We start from the raw sequence: 21,304 nt of genomic DNA, 5'->3' as shown, positions 1-21,304 counted from the left end.
TATCCTACTCTTATCGTAACTTATCGTAAATAGCTATCCCTTTCCCTAGCCGCCATTTTAATAATACAGGGTGTTGCAAATAGGGTAATATAATATAATAAAATAAAATAGGGTATATATATAATAAATAATAGGGTATATAATATAATAATAGGGTATATAATAAAATAGGGTAATATATAGGGTAATATAAGCCGAAACCTACATGTGCAGCATGTTATATCTAAGCCAGAAAATAAAATGAGAATTTCAAAATTCGCGAAAAAAGTTATTCTCCATAGTAAAAAAGTCACGTGACCAACAAAGTTTCTTAGATATAACATGCTGCACATGTAGATTTCTTTTTGGAACACTCTGTATAATTATGCTTTTTTATCGGCACGTCTTTCTATAGGCATTTATGGCCTTCTTAATAGAAATGTGGCATCCCTAAAACGTGCCCTGCCAGATTTTCTAGCTATCTTAAGATACTTCCTAACATTACATATCTCCCTTCCAGTGGGTGACCCAAGGCACAGAACTCTTCAACCAGAAGCCCGAGAAGGGCATAGAGTTCCTGCAGCAGCACGGGGTTCTGGCCACACCGCTCGACCCCGCCGAGGTCGCAGTGTTTTTGAAGGAGAACTCCGATCTGGATAAGAAGATGATTGGTAAGTGTCGCGTGTTGATGTTGTTATTGGCGTATTTTAGGTTGGAGGTGCGGAATGCGTCATAAATGAGCAATGCCATTGGTGCGCGCTATCACGCATGGTTGGTATTTGTCTATTGCCGCTGTCCCTTTGTTTTGAACTCAGCCAGCCTATAGCTCGTAACAAAATGTATGCTTTCATTCGGTCCCCCAGACCATATCAAAGATTTTTTTGACAAACAACGAAACTAGCGTACCTACTTATTTAGTTGCAAAATTTAATATCTATGGCACAGTAAATAACGATTTTAAGCATAAGAAACCCAAACCATATTTTTGTCTTACAGGAAAAAATAGTAAATATGGGATATTCTATTCTATTCTGAGAGGGAGGGAAGTTCCTGTACGTGGCTCTCTCGAGTGGAACCTTTGTACCATATGGGGCAAATAACATATATTGTTAACGATATTATCTCTTATCCTACCACCAGGTGACTACATCTGCAAGCGGTCTAACATCAACTCAGAAGAGGGCGGGTCGAGCGTGCTGGGCGCCTTCGCGTCGAGCTTCGACTTCTCCGGACTGCGTATTGACCAGGTAACCGAATATATTCTTTATAGCGTGTTGATGAGAAAGACTAGTTGGCCTGGGATTAGAAAGTGAGTCAGTGACAAAGATTGGGTGACCTGGGATTGGAGAGTGGTGAAAGGATTAGACGGTCAGAATAACGTCAGTGCGCTGATTGCCCAGGGTATGCCGTACGTATAAAAGTATAGGCGATAGGTCACTCGGGTGAACTCGTTTCGTACAAAAATTATAAATTATATTTACATACAATATATAAACACTCACGCCCTGCGATTACCTACGCATTTGCTCCTGGTGTGCAGATATTTATGGGCAAAAATACTAGGTATCGAAAAGAGTTCAATTTATTTTTAGGATTTATAAAATTATCGCACTAAAGTTGTTTAAATTGACCCCAGAATCACCCTCTTTCGGCTTACTATACCCTTTCTGCAACACCCTGTATATTGTTTCTTCCAGGCGCTCCGTCTGTACCTGGAGTCGTTCCGGCTGCCGGGCGAGGCGCCGCTCATCTTCCTCGTCATGGAGAGGTTTGCGGAGCACTGGCATGTAAGTACAATGAACAACGAAACCTATTTTTTATTTTTTTTTTTATTTTTATAGGAAACTTAACTATACGACAACAATACATTAATTAAGACTAAATATAAAATACGTTAAACAAGTTTTCACCTATATGTTGGTACTGACCAACGCGTTACGAGGTGTAATGTAACATGTTACACAGCGAGCATTCGTGCATTCGTGCGTTTAGAATAGAGCGTTGCGTAACATGTTCGCTGGGAATGTTATATTACAGTTCGTAAAGTTGGTCTGTACCCACCTAATGGTTTACACACTACCTACTAGTGCCAACTGAGTGCGGCTGAACGTTTTATTTCAGATTTCATTTTATTTCCGCTCATAATAGTCTAGACGACTTGTGGTTGGATGAGTAGGGCCAAGGATACTCATATGGTACTCCTTAGAAAAGGCTCTTACGTGTATTAGGTTTTTGTCATAAGTGGTCCTATGGAAACCTTACATTATTATGGAAAGGCTCATGTCCTATAGAGGACTGTTACGGGCTGTGCGTGCCATGCTAACCTTTAGGTTACATAAATAAATATACGCACGGTTATATGTAATAGTCGGGTACGCAATCAAAAGGTGATTCGATTGTAACTTACGTACCAACGCACATTTACACCGAACTATCTCTTCCAGTCAACCAACGGGGAGCCGTTCGCTAACACGGACGCGGCGTTCCGGCTCGCGTACGCCACCATCATGCTCAACATGGACCAGCACAACCACAGCGCCAAGAAACTTAATGTGCCCATGAATGTAAGTGCCACTCAATTTACTGCATAACAAATGTATCTGCATTTTGTCTGAGAGTTAACCAAAGCAGTCTACATAAACAATAGAGACAACGCAATATATGAATACCGTCAAAGGCGTCACGTCACTTGGTCGCATAGTTTAAATAGAACGGTACTATAAACTATGGCCTGTAAGCTTACCATATGATGCGGTTACACTTCAGTCGAGCAGTCGTCAGGTTGAGTATCCTTGTATTGTGGAACCTCGCATTGCTCCAGAAATAATACAAAATTATTTTCATATACTTTTTCTCCAGGTTGAAGACTTCGTGAAGAACCTGCGCGGCTGTAATGGTTCAGGAGACTTCCCGCAGCCGATGCTCGAGGCCATCTTCCACTCTATCAAGTAAGTTATTGTACTTCCATCTGTTCTTTTGGCCAGCTCGCTTTTCTGTTTGGGTAAAAAGTGCCACACTGAAAAACGGTCAAAGAAACACAATATTGCACAATAATATTGATTTAAAGGATGGTAGATAAACTCGTGTGTTATAGCGCTCCCTAGGCGCTTTGATGGTAACAAAGTAAACGAAAAAAGAAAAAAGGCTTCCCGCTCAGCAAATGCTGCTGCTATACTCCATGTAGACTGAAGTATGCATCTCCTCCCCCAGAAACGAAGAGATGGTAATGCCAGCCGAGCGAGTGGGCCCGGTGCGCGACGCGTACCTGTGGCGGGTGCTGCAGCGCCGCGGTGACACGGCCGCCGGCCGGTACCTGGCCGTGTCGCCCGCCAACCAGTACCACGCCACGCTGTTTGCCATAGTGGGGCCGCCTACTGTGAGTTAATTCCGTGTCCAGCACCACACACCAAAATACACAAAAACAAGATTTTTTTAAATAAAAAGACTGTTATCTTTACTTCGCCCTTAAAGGTTTTCCAGTGGGAATTCAAGGATAAAAATATGTCTACACCTTCCTCTTGAATCGCTCTATCTATTGAAAAAAACCGCATCAAAATCCGTTTGGTAGTTTTAAAGCTATAAGCATACATACATAATTACATACAGACAGACGCGGTTACTAGTTATTCCTTTTGTGACGTCAGTACCAAATCTAACAACAAAACACTTCAACAGGTGACAGCCCTATCAGCGGCCTTCGAGCGCGCCCCCGCGCCAACCCAAGAAGAAATCTCCTCCAGTCAACCTACGAACCTGGCCATAATCTCCCTAGCCGGGCTACAGAGGGTGGCTGGGTTAGCGGCGAGGCTGCCCAGTGAACATGGTCTCACTGTGGACACTCTACTGATCACTCTGTGCAAGTTTACCCAGCTGACTGGACCGGTTTCCAGCCCTATTGCTATTGGTAAGGAAGAAGTTTGATTTGTAAATGGAGATTTAGTGGTGTCTTGTTAGGTTGAGTGTGTGTGTGTCTGTGGTTTTAGATGTGAATTGCATGTGTTTAATCAAATTTTACTTGATTTACATTGTTACATACAAGTGTCATAGACAGTTATTAATTGTAGAAGAAAATATCAGTTTTATCACTTACGGCTTTACCTTTTCGGTCAAGTAATGTATCACGTACAGTTGTCCCATATTAATAATGCGAATACAAATCTTCGCAAACTGTCGTATTCCCGGAAACACCCGAATCATTGAATCGTAAGAGCCTTAAACAATGCACTTGGATTTTGCACCTTGTTTGAAAGAATTAGTAGTCAATATCATGTGTGCATAATCGAAAACAATTCGGGCTGTCGGCGGCTGTCACCAATCAGTCAAAGGTCCTTGTTCTCTTGTCAGTCAGTTCTGTGAAATTATATGTATAGAGCTGTTATTACACATCGTTCTTGGTTTTGTTTTCAAATGTGAATTTAATTTCAACTTAAATCAAATTATTGTTGATGACGCCTTATTATGAAACAAATTAAAGAATAAAATATGTGTCACATTGATAGACTTCACTTTGTAAATAAAGCCACACCCAAAAGACCAAGTTTGTAATTGTAATATTAATGTGAAATTATCAGAGCTGTAAATACTTTTGAACTGAGATTGTGCGGGTTGTAAGTCCGTACATAACTAATATAATATAATCCGTACATAAAATGATAAAGTCACTGATAAATGATATATTAAAGTTTATTCAAGTTCCACAATGATACTTAATTACGTGAAAACTATGATAATGATGAATGCACCCGTTGCCGCCCGGCAATACGTTCCGCGATGCACTGAGTCGGCCGCGTGTGCGCGACTCGCAAGAAATACGAATGAGCCGTTTTCCTTGACAGCTGTCAGTTGAGCTTTTGGGTAAGCCGATAGATGGCGTGAAAACGCAGTGTACCAACTGTCAAAAATTACATAGAGAGCAAAGAGTACTAAACTCAGAATAAGAACTCACTAGTTGTGATTAAATGTCGGGTGGTAGCGCGAGCCATCCTTCCGAGGCTCAGACTGCATGTGGCTTGGGATAGTGCTAAGTATCAAGGGAGGAGGAGCAGATAGCTCAACTACAACTCAATTAATACAGGAGAAACACAAGGAAACTGAGAAAACTTGAAAAGAACGGCTGTACGCACAATCGCACTGAACGCTGAAGCAACAGTGACATCGACATCAGGCTATGTCTGAAAAAACTAAACAACGCTCACAATCTCTCCGATGACAGGAACAACCCTCCGCACCATCCCAAAAAAATCTCAGATCCCTCCCACGCGTCAGCAACTTCACAAAAACAAAAACATTCCAAGCTCCACAAAACGGGGACACGATGGCACTTCAGGACCCCTTCCATCGTCTCTATAGGCATTAAAAAAAATATGACAGGTTTTGAATGGGTTTTGATGTGACATTGTAGGTCTATGGATAGACGTGTGACCAAAGAGTATGTAAAAGCTGACGCCTGTAAATTTTTTCTTTTTGATTGCCCATATATTTTTATAGAGACGATGGAAAAAGTCCCGAAGCGCCACCACACCCCCGCCCTGCGAAACCCGAAATGCTCTCACCCCTATAAAACCACTGACGCACAGGAAAAATCCGAGACCCCTTCAGGATGACACGGAGGGCCACTCCCATCACCAGAAAAACCACGAGCGCCGTTCAACTCTTTCAGACATAGCCTATTCTACCTACCTACGTCACTTTCACATTTCGTTAGCCTCACAGAATAACATATTGTGATCTGAGTGTGTTCTGAGGGTTTGAAAGTTGGTACAACCCCAGACAACGCCATCTATTTCTCCAAAAAGGAACTTTTTTTTTTTTTAACAAACGCCTCATTGCTGAGGTAAGTGTTCGGTTGACCCGAACATACTCCCGGGCGGGGAAAGTACATAAAAATAAAGAAATTATTAAAATGTACAAAATAATAAAATGATAAAGAAGCCACCAAGTAAAATCAAATTAAAGATCTCAAAAAATAACATTGATTAAAATAACACTCAATTTATAAAATTCAAAAATCTATTATGAGTCAGAGACATGAAAATGAACTTTAGTTAATATTGGTGAAGTGGCTATGTTTACTTGCTTACTACGATTTAAACTATCGCTAATGTTTTCGCTACTGTCTCTAAATTGCCGAATCTGACGTTCAGATTTATTTATAACGCGAACACTATCTTTAACACTATCATTAAGCTTTTTTGATAACGGACTAACACTAGGCTGCTCGGCCTGATAACACTTTCGCGCACTAACACTAGCACTATCATTATCGGAGAGCGGGGCGCGCGGGGCGCGGGGAGTGCGGCGTCGGCAGCGCCTCCACGCCAGCACCGCGCCCGCCGCCGCCGCTGCCGCCACCGCCAGGTAGCTCACGGCGTACTGGTGGACGTCATGTGAGGACAACCCCACGTCTGCTGCCTCAGCTCCTTGCTTCATATCATCTATTTGTTTATCTAACTGGAGCAACTTGCCTTTCCAGTCTAAGTCTGTTTCGTTCGAACGATCGACGGGCGTGTCTTCTATCGGTAGTGCAATATTAACGATATGATTTATCTCCAACACTTTCGGTGTATACACGTTTGCTTCTGTGTTTAGCATGCTAGAGTGTGATTGATGGGCAAATAGAGTAAAATCTTCACCTTTTATCTCGCATCTTTGTCCCAGACTGATGATACCGGATCCTTTTAACTGATGTGGCGTGACTGCATCTTCACATATTATTCTTACATGATACGTATCGCAACAAAAGTAGAAATATGATGATGACTGATACAACTTTATCCACTGGTTCTTACAAACTGATTTGCTGATCTTGCATTTCCCTGCTTCAGACTGTAAGTTACAGAATTTTTCGGTAGAGCTCAGGTGATAGACTGGATTGTCCAAATTGCAAAAATAACGCTGATCATGATATTGGCATTCTTTTAGCTCTTCATTATTTATCGGCAAGTACGTATCTTTTCTAAAATTAATGGCAATGTATTCTGATATAGGCGAGATCTGATACATAGTCTCCTTTGTTTGATGAGGTAGTGGTACCAGCTTGTATAGTTCAAAGCTGTCTCTGCTTAATATGGGGATTTTTATTTCAATTATTAAATATTTTTGTAACATTTTTGCTTTACATTTCATTAACTTTATATGTATATTTTTGGTATATCTGCTTGCACAGTATTTATAGGCAATGTTAAGTCTTTGGGCAACTGGCTTGAAATTATGCTAAGCTCCTTGAGCAGCTGATCTGGATTTAGTAGGTGGATATTGACTTGGCCATGATAAATGTCAGTTATTGTGTTAAGGAGATCTGATTGAATTCTTCTTAAGTTTTGTAATAGGTTGCTAGCTGTTAGAGAGGCTAAGGAGAACTCTTGAAAAATTACCCAAGATGTTACTTTTAGGGCCGATTTTTCAATGCTCAGATAGACAGATAGATAGCGTTTATTCGACAGATAGCGAAATATTACATTTTTCAAATGTCAGATAGAGCTTATTCGTCCAATAACTCAGTTAACTGGAGCATAAATCTATCTGCTGCTTGAGCCGCCAGATAGGGCTTATTCGATTGATAATTTGACATTTGAGGTTATTGTAAGTTCTTTTTTGCGTTTATACCAATTCTAAACTACCGAGCGCAGAGAATAATCGTCATTTTCAATGGATATTTTCGATGATATTGATGATATGGCGATCGAAGAAGAGGCAGTAATGAACGAATATATTAATCCATTTGAAAGGAAAGTCACAGTCGTCAAAACGAGGCCTGATCATTATAGTATGGGGGATGCAAAAGAATTTCATCGCCGAAAGGCACCAGACTAGAAACATTATGTTGATTTATTTTCAATCATTAATTTTATAAAATAGGAATGTAGCAGCGCTTCCTTCATAAAAAAATATTAAGGTACATATAGTTTTTCATTTAACGATAAGTAAGTAACCTATGCTATATATAAGTATCTAAGACATCCCTCCGGCTTGGCGGGATGATCTTCAATGTCCAGTATTGGACTGCTATAGGCTGAGGAGAAAAGAGAGAAACCATCCAGTACTTGATAATAAAACATAGGTGTTATAATTATTTATTTCAGTTTTTATTTGTTAATTCTAAATTAAGGATATGTTGAATGGTAATGCTGGAGCAAATGCCTAACACCTTTTCTTCTACATCGATAAATGGAGGTGCATTTGAGGGCCCACCTCCAGTTTTGTACATCTCCTGCCTTTGCAGGGAAGACTTCTTCTTCATTGTTTTTTTGATGCCCTCGTACTTTAACTTAAGGGTTTTCCATGAGCGGACACTTGTGGTTATACCACTGGAGTTAAAAGAAAACTCATTTTCTTCCATGCAGTCTCCTTATCTTTATTTGTTGCAGCATCGGTCTATTTATTATCTATGACATGTTTGAATTTATGTACCAAACTCACTACACAGTAACTTCAGCATTATTAAAATTCGCTAAACGCTCTCTTTTTTGTGAAACCATTGTGATTCAAAAATAACGAATTTAAATACCAATATCAAAACAACCAAACCAAACAGTCAGTGAGGCTTGTGGCTTGATTGCTCTTTGCTTGACAGTGATAGTTGACACTGACAATTGAAATAGTAGTCTGTCCTGCTTTAGCACTAGTGTCTGCGCATATACTTGTTTCATCTCTCCTGAGTTCAAATAGAAAAATCGGTAAGATAGTTATCTATGGAATAAATCACAATTGAAAAATGGTTAAACAACTACCAGGCCGATAAACAGCCAAATAAAATTATTCGTTAGATAGTTATTTGACGTTTTATCCTGGCATTGAAAAACCGGCCCTTAGCTGTACATTATTTGCAATTTTATCTAGGCTTTCCAGATGCTTATAAATGATTTTATGCTGACTATCCATGATCTCTTTAGTTTTCTTTAATAGGTTGTAGCCTGTCTCAATTACTGATGTCTGATTCTTCCACAAGCGTATCAAATGACTCTCATTGTTTCTTATCTCTTCTATGTCTCGCTTGTACTGTTCCGCGAAATGGTCGTCGAGTATCCCGAACAGGCTGTTTGTAATATAACCCACTGCATTAATGTACCCGCGCCGGCTGCGGCGCGTGGCGCGTGCGCTATAGTTCCGACTAAGCATAATCTGGTTATAGTATTGTAGCTCTTTATAGTCATGAATGAGTTGTGATATTATCATATTACAGTGATTGTCTTGCTCTGTTTTAGCACATGTTTGATTTAGGTATCTTGTAATGTTTTCGAATGCTCTGATTCCTTCCCAGTATGATGATAAGTCGTAATAAACAATTAGGGTCCAGTCATCCCGTACTAATTGCATGTGAGTTATTGGGTCAAAGTAGATTGATTGATTTTGCGGTAGTGTAGTTACATTGTAGGCACAGTTGTAACCTGATATCATTGACATGAAGAACAGTAGCGCTAACGCTACTGATACGAATGTTGTTGGTGATCTTTTTCTGAATTGTCTTTTATCTTGACTTGGTTGCTCCGTGTTTTCTGCTGAATCATTTGGTTGATTTATTTTATTTTGATTTGATTGAAGTGGTAAAATTGATAACCTCGTAAGTGGTCTTTTTAAGATGCCGTTTTTTGTTTTTAGAGTTACAACTCTGACATAGCCATCTGCGCCTGGATGCACATCTATGACTCTGCCTAGCGGCCATTTGCCAGCTGGTATGATATCGTCCTGAATAAGAACAAGGCTGCCGATCTCTATGTTCTCATGTGGTCTCAACCATTTTCCTCTTGCTGAGAGTTGTGTCAGATATTCCGTTTTCCAACGCTGCCATATGTCATTATGTAGTTTTCTGATCAAATGCCACCGTGTTCTGGCATCCTGCTCTGTCTCAATAACTGTCAATCCTGCGTCTCCGTACAGAAAGTGTGCTGGAGTTAAGGCGTCTAAGTCCTCAACATCTTCTGACAAAGCACACAGAGGCCTGGCATTCAAACATGCTTCGAGCTGTGCTAAGATGGTGCTGAGCTCCTCGAAAGTCAGCTTTTGATCTCCGATGACCCTTTTCATGTGATATTTTAAGCTCCTCACTGCTCGTTCCCACAAGCCTCCTGCCGTGGGCCACGAGGGGGCGTTGAAGTGCCACTCTATGTTTAACTCGCTGATTTCTTTGTAAAAGCTGTCGTTGAATATTTTCTGTAATTCAACGTATTCTTCATTGATTTTTCGACTGGCGCCAATAAAATTCTTTCCTTGATCACTGTATAAATGTCTTGGGGCCTTCTTTCGAGCCGCCATTCTCTTGAGGCATGCTAGGAATGCTGAGCTGCTAAGGTCCGACACCAGCTCCAGATGAACGGCCTTCGTCACCATGCAGACAAATATAGCTATATAACCTTTCGTAGTTTTCACACCACGACCTTTATTTGCTTTGATATCTATGAAGCCAGTGTAGTCAACACCCGTGTGATAAAAGGGCGGTGCGGGGGTGACTCTCGCTTCTGGAAGGTCACCCATGATTTGAGGGCGTATCTCCTTGTTTAGTTTTCTGCATGTGATGCAGTTTCGAACGCGTTTCTTTACTGCACGGTTTCCGCCAATGATCCAGTATTTTGTTCTGATTGCTGAGAGGGTAAGTCGCGCTCCACCATGGAACGTCAGATGATGAGCTTGGTCGATCAATAGATCCGTGACCCGACTGCTGTGTGGTATGATTAAGGGGTGCTTCATTTCTTCATCCACGTTTGATTTCTCTAATCTGCCTCCGACACGTAATAGTCCGTTTTCGTCAAGTACAGGGTTCAAATTTAGCAGTTTGCTTTTCTGATGCAGTTTATTGTGCTTGATTAAATGATTTATATCCTCTTCGAATTCTGACCGCTGCACATGTTTGATAACGAGTATGTTAGCCTTCCGCAACTCGTGTAATGTGAGATAGCTCGGCAGCGAATTCCTTTGTGGGTTCAATGCTCTGAGTAGCCATGCTATCACTCTGATTACTTTAATACAGCTGTACCTTTGTATTAATTTTTCGATGATACTTTCCTCCATGTTAACTTGAACGACGTTTGATTGTTTTATCTTGATCTCGTGATTTGTCATGTAATTTTTCGGTGATTGATCTATTTGGCCTGATTGTAGCCATTGTGGTCCATTGAACCATAAAGTATTTTCCTTCAGCTGTGCGGACGAGATTCCTCTGCTGGCGCAGTCCGCCGGGTTTTCTGCTGATTTCACATATCGCCAATTGCTGCTATCGACGACTTGTGTGATTGTTGTTACTCGGTTTTTCACAAACGGCTTCCACCGCTCCGGGCTGCCCTGTAGCCACCCGAGCACTACCATTGAGTCACTCCACCCAAATGCTGAGCTCGTCGGAATGTTCAGACATTCGGAAACCTTTCTGATTAATTTCGATAGTAGAAGTGCTCCACTTAACTCCAACTTCGGTAGTGAGACTTCTTTTTTCTTAGGTACCAATTTTGTTTTTGCTGCTATTAGCGTTATCTTCACTTGATCGTTTTGGATGATTCGTGCGTAAACTACGCATGCATATGCCTTCTCTGAGGCGTCGCAGAACCCATGTAGCTCTACGTTATCTTTGCCATTGCTCCCCGTCCATCTTGCTAATTTGAAACTATGTTTTCGACATCACTTCGTAACTTCATCCATTCGGTTTTTAGATTTTGTGGCACAGTGTCATCCCAATTTAGGTTCAAATTGTATACTTCTTGAAAAAATAGCTTTATAATGTGGCAAGTTACTTGGCGACCCTCCTTGCGGGGTGAAAGAAGTGGCGGGGGCGAGGTAGCACGACATGCTACACACGTAGAAAAGTGTGCCCGGATTAATCTCGCGATAGCTTGTAACTATTTCTGACGTAGGTAAAATTTTATTCTATGAGTGTTCCCGTAAATGTCATATTTAGCTTAAAATTTATAGTTTGACAGCATTAAAATTTGGATGTTTACCTTCAGAATATCTACCAATTTGAATTTATTTATGTAAAAGTGTTTTATTTCATAAATCAATTCCCATGTCACTTTCATGTTCACTCTCTGTTTGAACTTGTTCATCGTCGTCGTCATCCTCATCTTCATCATCGTTTTCATTAACTTCAATTATAAATCTAAGACAAAAACAAAAAAACATTATACCTACTTTGAAGTATAATGTACTAGAGTACGCCAGTCATATTAGTTCAGTGTACACCTATAATATTTTATGTTTAATTTACATTAAATTATAAAAAACAAACATACCTGTCCAATACATCGTCAAATACTCTATCAGATTTATAATATTCGTCTTAATTTTTTATGACATGGTCGTCACAATTTCTCCACTTTTCAGGCGAATAATTAGAGAAAAGCAACTCTAAGTCTTTTATCTCTTTATCTAAGTTAGAGTCAATCGACGTTCTTGCGAGCTCGCCTTTCACGTACCGCCACACAAGTTCAATAGGATTTAAATCCAGGTGGTATGGGGGTAGGCGAAGCACGATATGACCATTTTCTTTCAAAATTTCATCAATTTTGTAATTTTTCTCTGTGTTTTTCTCATTAATTACTTTCATTAAATCACATAAATTTTGGTTGCTTTCCTACTTACAAGAACTGACAACTGACGCACTGTCATATGGACTCTTCGTCTTTGTTGTTTACTTTTTCGTATCTGACTGCGCAGTACCAACCTTTAACCGCGTAGCATGACACATGGCCTCAACACTCATCCTAAGACTAATGGTCTCAGGATCAATGATCTCATGTGGGTCGCACTCAAATTATGACAGACTATATAAGACATGTGGCCGCCTCGGCTGCGCGGCCGAGACTGCCGTAACAATGACATGCAGTGCACGCGTTGCCCTTCCCCGCTACCCTCCCGCTACCCGCTGTCGTCTTGGGTACCTCGTCCCCTCCGCGTCTTTCACCCCGCAAGGAGGGTCGCCAAGCAACTTGCCAATCTATAGTCTTACAACAACTGGTGCTAGCCAGCCGAGGGGGTCAAAAAGTTTTGCGATTTCCGACAATAATAGTCGTTTTGTTAGTTTAGGCGGGGTTTCTTTGTTCATGTTACAGGTGAAATTAAAAGTGTCGTCCTTTGAATTCCACCCTAGACCCAGAATTTTCGACCTGTCGTCAGTTTTGAAATGATGAATGGTTTGCTCTTGATCTATGTTATTTAATTCTGATAACAACGCCGGGTTGTTGGATGACCATTTCCTCAAGGTAAATCCTCCTTTTTTCAGTAGTTGATTTAAATCGCTGACGAGCTGCTTTCCGTGCCCAACTGTTTGCGTTCCATGGACTAAATCGTCTGTGTAGAAGTTTGTCTCCAGAATTGATGCTGCTTCTGGGAACTGTTCCCTTTCATCGGTTGCTAATTGTCTTAGGGTCATCATGGCAAGATATGGGCTGGCCTTGACCCCATATGTCACCCGTGTGAGCTGATATGATTGGAGAGGCTGCTGTGGATCATCTCTCCATATGATCTTCTGTAAACTTCTGTCTTCTTCTTGAATGATGATACCTCTAAACATCTTCTCGATGTCTGCAGTGAATACATACTTATGTTGGCGCCATCTTAGTATCAAGGATTGCAAATCCTGCTGAAGATTAGGTCCTCGGTACATTAAATCGTTTAAGCTATGGCCCGTTGATGTTTTGTTCCCAGCGTTGTACACGACCCTTAACTTACAAGTTAATGATTCCGACCTCAGCACAGCGTGATGAGGGAGATAATATTCGGGAGCTGCGCTGCTCGTGCACGGTTCCATGTGTCCGAGTGTCTGATATTCTTTGATAAATTCTTTATATAATTTTGATAGATGCTGCTCTCTCTTAAACCTTTTCTCTAAGTTCAAAAACTGTGCTGTCGCCGTTTGTTTGGATGATCCTAATTTCTCTTCAAAGTTATCTACCATCGGAAGTTTAACTTCATATTTCCCATCGCTTCTCCACCTCGTAGTTGACATGTAAAAATCAACACATTTTTGATCCTCTGACGTCATGTTTGATGGCTCTGTAACTTCTTCTAAAGCCCAAAATTTTTGTATATCTTCCACGTGATTGAAAACTACGTTGCATTGAAATGATTTTCCTAGGCTGCCGCAAATAATCCAGCCGAGGCGAGTCTGTTGCACAATTGGCTGAACCTGATCTTCACCTCTAATTATTCCTCCTAACATGATCATGGAGTAAATATCTGCTCCAAATAATATGTCGATCTCCCGACTTACATTAAACTCGGGATCCGCCAACTTGATATTTTCTAGATAAGGCCATGCTGGCTTCTGAAATGTTTGATTAGGTAAATGCTTTACAAGGTTGTTCATGATAATTACATCCGTGTCAAATGTAAAGTCCTCGTAGATTGATGAGCATGATACTGAAATTAACCCTTTGCTATTGTTCTCTTTCGCTCCTACTCCTACGATGAGTCCCTGGCACTTCTGCCGTTTGATACCTAATGTTTGCGCCGCTTTTTCCGTAATAAGGGAAACTTGGGATCCCTGGTCGATAAGAGCCCTCATTATGATCTGCGTTCCGTCAATTGAGGTAACTTTTACCAAAGTCGTAGCTAACAATATCTCCTTAGTTTCTCCCAGTGATACATTAGAGTTGATATTTGCATGTTTATTGCGATGATTATTACCGGAGTGCACAGTCCTGTGTTGATTGTAATGCGATCCACTAGCCGCCGCCGGGCTTATCGCCGTCTTTGCACAAGCCGAGTGCAGTAAAGTGTTGTGCTGACCAGAACAATTGCGACACCTTCTTTGCGAATAACACGGATTCCCATTATGAGTATACAAGCAATTTATGCAATATTGCAGTCTATTTATTGTTTTTAGCTTCATATCAGGCGACATTTCTAGAAAACTGCTGCAACTAAATATACCGTGGTCATGAGAACAAAGCGGACATTTGATAGCTTGCACAGTCATTGATTTCATGAAGGGTTTCGACGTGTTGTTATGATAATTTCCTTGGGAATTATTGTTGTAATTTGATTTCTTGTGAACATTTCCTTGGTTGACCGGTGGGAAAGTAGGTTTTTGTTGAATTACGTCATGTTTTCTTCGACTTGATTCCAGAATAGTGAACTTACTTTCCAAAAATTTTAGAAAATCGTTTAATTTTGGCAATTCACGAGAGTTATCTAACGACTCTATGTAGTCTCCATATGTGGCGTTATCCAATTTTTGGGACAGTATGTGCACTAGGATGGGATCCCACGTGCTGATGTCGACCTCCAAATTCTTTATCCCGTGAAGACATTCTAATGTTAAATCATGTAACTTTTTTATCTGGCCTAATGATTGCTGCTGCATGTTTTGAAATCCTAACAGCGTGTTAGCGTGAGAGGTGAAAATGAGTTTTTTATTGTTATAGCGGTTGTTCAGAATTTCCCTGCATACTTGATAATTGTCGGAGCTGATAGTGAGATGCTGGATGAGCCTTTCTGCTTCTCCCTTTACCTTAGCCTTTAAAAACTGCATTTTTTGTGCACTGGACAGTGATGGGTTGATATGTATAGCTTCGTTGAATAAATCTTTGAATGATACCCACTGATTAAATTGACCGCTGAACTCAGGAATCTCCATCTGCGGGGTAGACTTATCTCTGTATGATACCGACCATAATTTTTTATTGATCTCTCTCTTCATTTTGATAAACGATTCTTCGTATTGATTAAATGCTGCTTCGTATTCTGGATTCTGACCATTTTGCTCGCCATAAATCTCCCAATGTAAACTATCTACAGTTGCCCATCTTGATTGCAGAGACTTAAGAGCGTCTTCGTATTCCCATTTATCAGAAAGAGAATCCAAGTTGATACTTGCCATTGTTCGCTCAAATGCTGTGAAGTTTGCCGACTGCTTTCGTAGCATCTCGTCACACCTGCTGTATGCTCCTCGAGAGCTGATACGTTGTTCTGATACTGATTTGCCCTGATTTTCCTCACCTTTGTTCGACGAGGTTGATTGCTGCAGCTGACCGGGCTGCTTCGCCTGCTGACTCTGCGACTGAGCCAAGAGTTGCTGTTGCTGATACGTCATGATTAAGTTTTTGATAGAATGATAATGCTCTTCTGTTTTGATGTATACGTTTTCCACGATATACTGATGATTCTGTATGTCTTGATACTCACATATTTCCAAATGATTATGCTGGAACTCTGCCCAGAGTTCATCTAAGGTCTCTAACTTCTTCACGAAGTAGCCTGCAGTTTTACGATATGAACTATCTTTTTTGAAATTGCTCTCGAACTGAACGAAGCTTTTGATAAGCTCATTTTGCCTGTTGACTATGCTCTCCATGATTGTTTGATAATGATAAATTGATTGCTATGATTGATAAGTATTGGAATGATCTTACTTTGATATGATCTGCTTCTGCTGCTGCAGCTGCTGCTTACCCAATCCTTAGTCCAAAGATTAGGTATGATAGGTAATCCTTTCACAGGTTGATTTTGATCACTTAATCACTGATATTGATAGTTCACTGATAATGATAACGTTATTGTTCACTGATAAACTGTTTGATTGATACACTGATTTTAGACCTCATACGATGAGATCGGATCGCGAGGTCCACACGCTCGAAGGACCATTTTATGTGCGGGTTGTAAGTCCGTACATAACTAATATAATATAATCCGTACATAAAATGATAAAGTCACTGATAAATGATATATTAAAGTTTATTCAAGTTCCACAATGATACTTAATTACGTGAAAACTATGATAATGATGAATGCACCCGTTGCCGCCCGGCAATACGTTCCGCGATGCACTGAGTCGGCCGCGTGTGCGCGACTCGCAAGAAATACGAATTGCTGAGGTAAGTGTTCGGTTGACCCGAACAGAGATTTTAAAATTTTAATCTAAACCTGTGTTTGAAATCCCTTTTTATTAATGTGAAATAATCAGTGCCGTAAATACTTTTGAACTGAGATTTTAATTTTTTTATGTAAACCTGTGTTTGAAATCCATTTCTCCTTATAATATAAACCTTGTGTTATTCAAACCTTCTTTCATCCATCTTTACATCAGCTTCAGTAAGACACTTGAAAAATACTGTAACATTTTCGAAGTAAATTTTAATATTATGGAATATTGAATCGAATCAAATTTCGTTACTGATAAATCAATTGTCTCTTTTAGCACCAATTACATAATTCTACTAAAATTTCATGAAGAAAATGCACTTTACCACTCTAAATACATAATAGTTTTCTAACGCTCGGGAATACGACCGTTGCCGAACAATGACGAAGATTTCTATGTGCATTATCAATTTTGGGGAACTTAATATGCTATAATTAAACTATTGTTGTCAATGTCAGTTACTACTAAGTCCAAGCGCCCCCGCCTCCCCGTCCCACCGCTCACATACCTAAGGCGCGGCCAGCTATTTCCGCGTGCACTATACATAATATACTAATCACCTGGACCTTCACACAATCTTATATATAAATAACCAATAATATTATGTCCTTTCAGGAGTGACGCTCGGCCAATCAACGAAGGCGCAGATGGCGCTAACCCGCGCATGCGCAGTCGCGGCCAAACACGGCGACCTGGCGCGCGCCGCGTGGACACAGCTCGCCTGCCTCGCGCGGCAGCTGCACGCCGCTTCGCTGCTGCCGCAGGTCACTATACCGTACACTATACACTTGTATACTGCAGAAGAAGACTGTTTCTTAAGCAGAATCTTGAACGAATGATTAAAGAGGATTCGGGCGGTTCTGATCAATAGACGAATAGCGACCGAGCGGCGTAGGTCGCACCAATGAACGCCATTGTGGCCAGTGCCGGCTATGCCGCTTTTGACTCATTAGACCCACCACCCACCAACAATGGAACCTAAAAAGTGTCTTCTGCATGGCTATGTGGCCTTGTGTGCCTCCAAATAATCATATAATCTAATATAGGGACATCTCACGTACGGAGTCTGTATATCCCATTCCATGGGGAAAGACATCTGACAGAACCTTTATTACATTCAAATAAGGGTAATTTTTGTTTGTATCAGATGTCTTTCCCCGTGGAATGGAATATAATATGGGTCAGCTCATAAATCTACACAGATACATTCATGATTTGTAACCTTATATTCTATATACAACAGTGTCTAGTGACGGCGGAGGACTACCTGAGCGAGTCAGGAGTGGTGCCGCTGGTCCGGGAGCCGCGCGGCGCTGACGCAGGCCTGCTGTCCAGCATCTACTCATACATCGCGCTAGGAGACACTGCGAGCTAACAATATGACCGCTGTCTGATGTTGCATTTGTGATAGGATGATAGACGGCGACAGATGAATAGGGCGCGTTTTACAGCGCAATAAATTAAAAAAGAGCAATAAACAAATAGCAACCGAGCGTCGCAGCGGGATCCGCAGCGCGTTCTTTAGTAGACGAATAGCGACCGCGCGGCTTTAGAGCGCACCAGTAGCGAACTGCGGCATGGGATATCGCACCAATGGCGTCGCGCCATTTGGCATTGCACCTAAAATGTCATCTGCGTGGCGTTGTGCATTTTACTCTATATGTATACCTTACTTATACATGATATGTAACTCTACATTCTATATACAGTGTCTGGTGACGGCGGAGGACTACCTGAGCGAGTCGGGTGTGGTGCCGCTGGTCCGGGAGCCGCGCGGCGCCGACGCAGGCCTTCTTTCAAGCATCTACTCATACATTGCCCTGGGGGAGACTGGTGAGTATACTATTTGATTTACTAGCTGTTCTTGCGAGCCTGCTTGCTTTATTTTAAACTAGCTGTTCCCGCGAGCCTCGCTTCGCCTTGAAAGGTTTTCCCGTGGGAATTCCGGGATAAAAAGTATCCTATGTTCTTTCTCAGGGTCTAGACTATGTGTAAACCAAATTTCATTCAAATCCGTTCAGTAGTTTTGGCGTGAAAGAGTAACAAACAGATAGACACAGTTACTTTCGCATTTATAATATTACTAGCTGTTCCCGCGCGCTTCGCTTCGCCTTAAAAAGTTTTCCCGTGGGAATTCCGGGATAAAAAGTAGCCTATGTTCTTTCCCAGGGTCTAGACCGTATGTATACCAAATTTCATTCAAATCCGTTCAATAGTTTTGGCGTGAAAGAGTAACAGACAGACAGACAGACAGACAGACACAGTTACTTTCGCATTTATAATATTTGTTAGGATTAGTTAGGATATAGTAAGGATTAGTAAGGATTGGGAAATCAAGGGTGAAAAGTGGCCTGGTATGTCAGCTTCCTACATAATTACCAAGTATGTACACTAAAGATCTAGAATCTAGATGTGCAAGTGTGCTCACAATGTTTTCCGTCACCGCGAAAGCACGAGTTAAATTCCTTAATTATGCCAGAATTCACACCCAGGGCGTCTTGAATGACAGGACCAAATCTTATCCTTTGTCCACAACTCTCCAACTAAATATTACAATACAATAATCTTTTTTTGCACACCATAAAAAAACTTAAATCTAACTTAAATAACAGAGATGCACAAATGGCGGTCTATTCTACAACTCTACAAATATTATATTATCTTTCTTTCCATCCACACCAGGTATCCGAGCCCCCACCCCGCACGAGAAGGCCCTAATAGACGTGGCGCGCGAGTGCGTGGCGCGCTGCAACCTGCCGCCGCTGCTGGTGGAGGAGACCAAGTTCCTGCATCTCCACAGCTTGCAGGTAACACATCTCCACAGCTTGCAGGTAACACATCTCCACAGCTTGCAGGTAACACATCTCCACAGCTTGCAGGTAACACATCTCCACAGCTTGCAGGTAACACATCTCCACAGCTTGCAGGTAACACATCTCCACAGCTTGCAGGTAACACATCTCCACAGCTTGCAGGTAACACATCTCCACAGCTTGCAGGTAACACATCTCCACAGCTTGCAGGTAACACATCTCCACAGCTTGCAGGTAACACGTGCCACCTCCACGGGCAGGCCAATAGACGCGGGGACATCTTGGTAACACAGAAGCCTGATATTCCAACGGAGTTTTAATCTGCGGCACAGATCATACATCGAGGACTCAAAGTTCAGTATCAAAACCAAATCACAAAACAGTGGTGGATTGCAGAGGAAGGTAGCTTCTTATCAACTAGAACTGCGGTTTTCGGTTACAATGTTACTGTAAGAAAATATATAATATGAAAGTCATATTATCAAGAAATCAAATGTTTCAAATGAACCATAACTTTGACAACTAAGCGCTGTGGTTGGCTGGATTGTCGTAAAGTAGGACTTAAATTTATGCTTAGACAAGATATTCAAATTCACGGTACACCACTAATTTTAACCACTCACACAAACCTATCCCCTCCCCACAGGAGCTAGTCCGCGCGCTAATCTCGGCAGGGGCTCCCCCCGACCCCGACAGCCTTCAAATGAACCCTCAGCTGGAAGACGCCACTATATTCTTCTTGGAGCTGCTGGGGAAGCTGTTGATACAGAACCGGTAATTATTTTCATTTTACTATGATCATATTATGAAGTTATGTAAAATACATTGAGCTTGAATAATTACCATCAGCCACCACAAAACCGCAGTTAGACACAGAAACCTCCCTAAAATTGGTGTGTGGTTTCCTAGCTTAGGACATTTTTAACTTTAACTTTAACTTTAAATAGCTTTGTTTGGTACATATTTTACACAGCCATCCGACCCCAAGAACTCGTAATATAGGTGTCAGACAACTGAAATACCTACTAGAAATTTATCGATAAATACAAATTATAGGAAAACAACAGCAACCAGACACAAGGCAAACACAAGAATTGTTCTCACAAATGTTTACATTCTTATATGGATACTTAAACCCTGGCTTACTCCGGGTTTACTTCGATGCATCAGAAACAGAGACGAACTGCATAAAAAATCTATGGCCAATCCAGATAGCGATATCATCAAGCTTACGTATTCGAGATACCGTAAATACTGTAACAACTTAATTAAAAAACTAAAAAGAGAGCATGAAAAATCTATATTACGAGAAGCTGGTAAAAATAGTAAAACACTTTGGAAGGCTATAAAAAATATTACTTCGACATCAATAAAAAGAGATAACGCACAAGAGCTACTCAAAATGGGGGAATCTTTTCCGGAATCAGTTAATTTAGTAAATAATCATTTTGTAAACGTTGGAAAATCTTTGGCAGAAGAAGTTAACAATAAATATTGTAATAAAAACCCGAAACCGAATTTCGAATCTGTTACATTCAATAAGCGTGACTCGTTTATATTAATGAAAACGGATAATGAAGAGATAAACAATATAATTGTGAATCTAAAAAATGAGTGCTCTGCTGGATGGGATAATATTACAAACAAGATCTTAAAAGAATAT

The 21,304-nt window shown here is 40.9% G+C and overlaps 1 protein-coding gene across 2 annotated transcripts in view; it reads left to right on the top strand.

The window, feature by feature from the left end:
* LOC105381133 (Golgi-specific brefeldin A-resistance guanine nucleotide exchange factor 1) overlaps positions 1-21,304 on the top strand; it is a 44,295-nt gene that overhangs the window by 10,329 nt on the left and 12,662 nt on the right. For both annotated transcript variants that reach the window (XM_048625365.1, XM_048625363.1), the window contains exons 11-21: positions 500-650; positions 1,120-1,226; positions 1,677-1,766; positions 2,424-2,543; positions 2,839-2,927; positions 3,190-3,355; positions 3,655-3,883; positions 17,444-17,592; positions 18,538-18,661; positions 19,511-19,635; positions 20,288-20,415. In XM_048625365.1, the coding sequence (XP_048481322.1) occupies positions 500-650; positions 1,120-1,226; positions 1,677-1,766; positions 2,424-2,543; positions 2,839-2,927; positions 3,190-3,355; positions 3,655-3,883; positions 17,444-17,592; positions 18,538-18,661; positions 19,511-19,635; positions 20,288-20,415 (1,478 nt within the window). The remainder of the gene's footprint in view (positions 1-499; positions 651-1,119; positions 1,227-1,676; positions 1,767-2,423; positions 2,544-2,838; positions 2,928-3,189; positions 3,356-3,654; positions 3,884-17,443; positions 17,593-18,537; positions 18,662-19,510; positions 19,636-20,287; positions 20,416-21,304) is intronic.

Source organism: Plutella xylostella, chromosome 3 (genome assembly GCF_932276165.1).
Source record: "Plutella xylostella chromosome 3, ilPluXylo3.1, whole genome shotgun sequence".
NCBI lineage: Eukaryota > Metazoa > Arthropoda > Insecta > Lepidoptera > Plutellidae > Plutella > Plutella xylostella.
The sequence above is the reverse complement of the archived record's forward strand: the minus strand, read 5'-3'. Positions and strand labels throughout refer to the sequence as shown.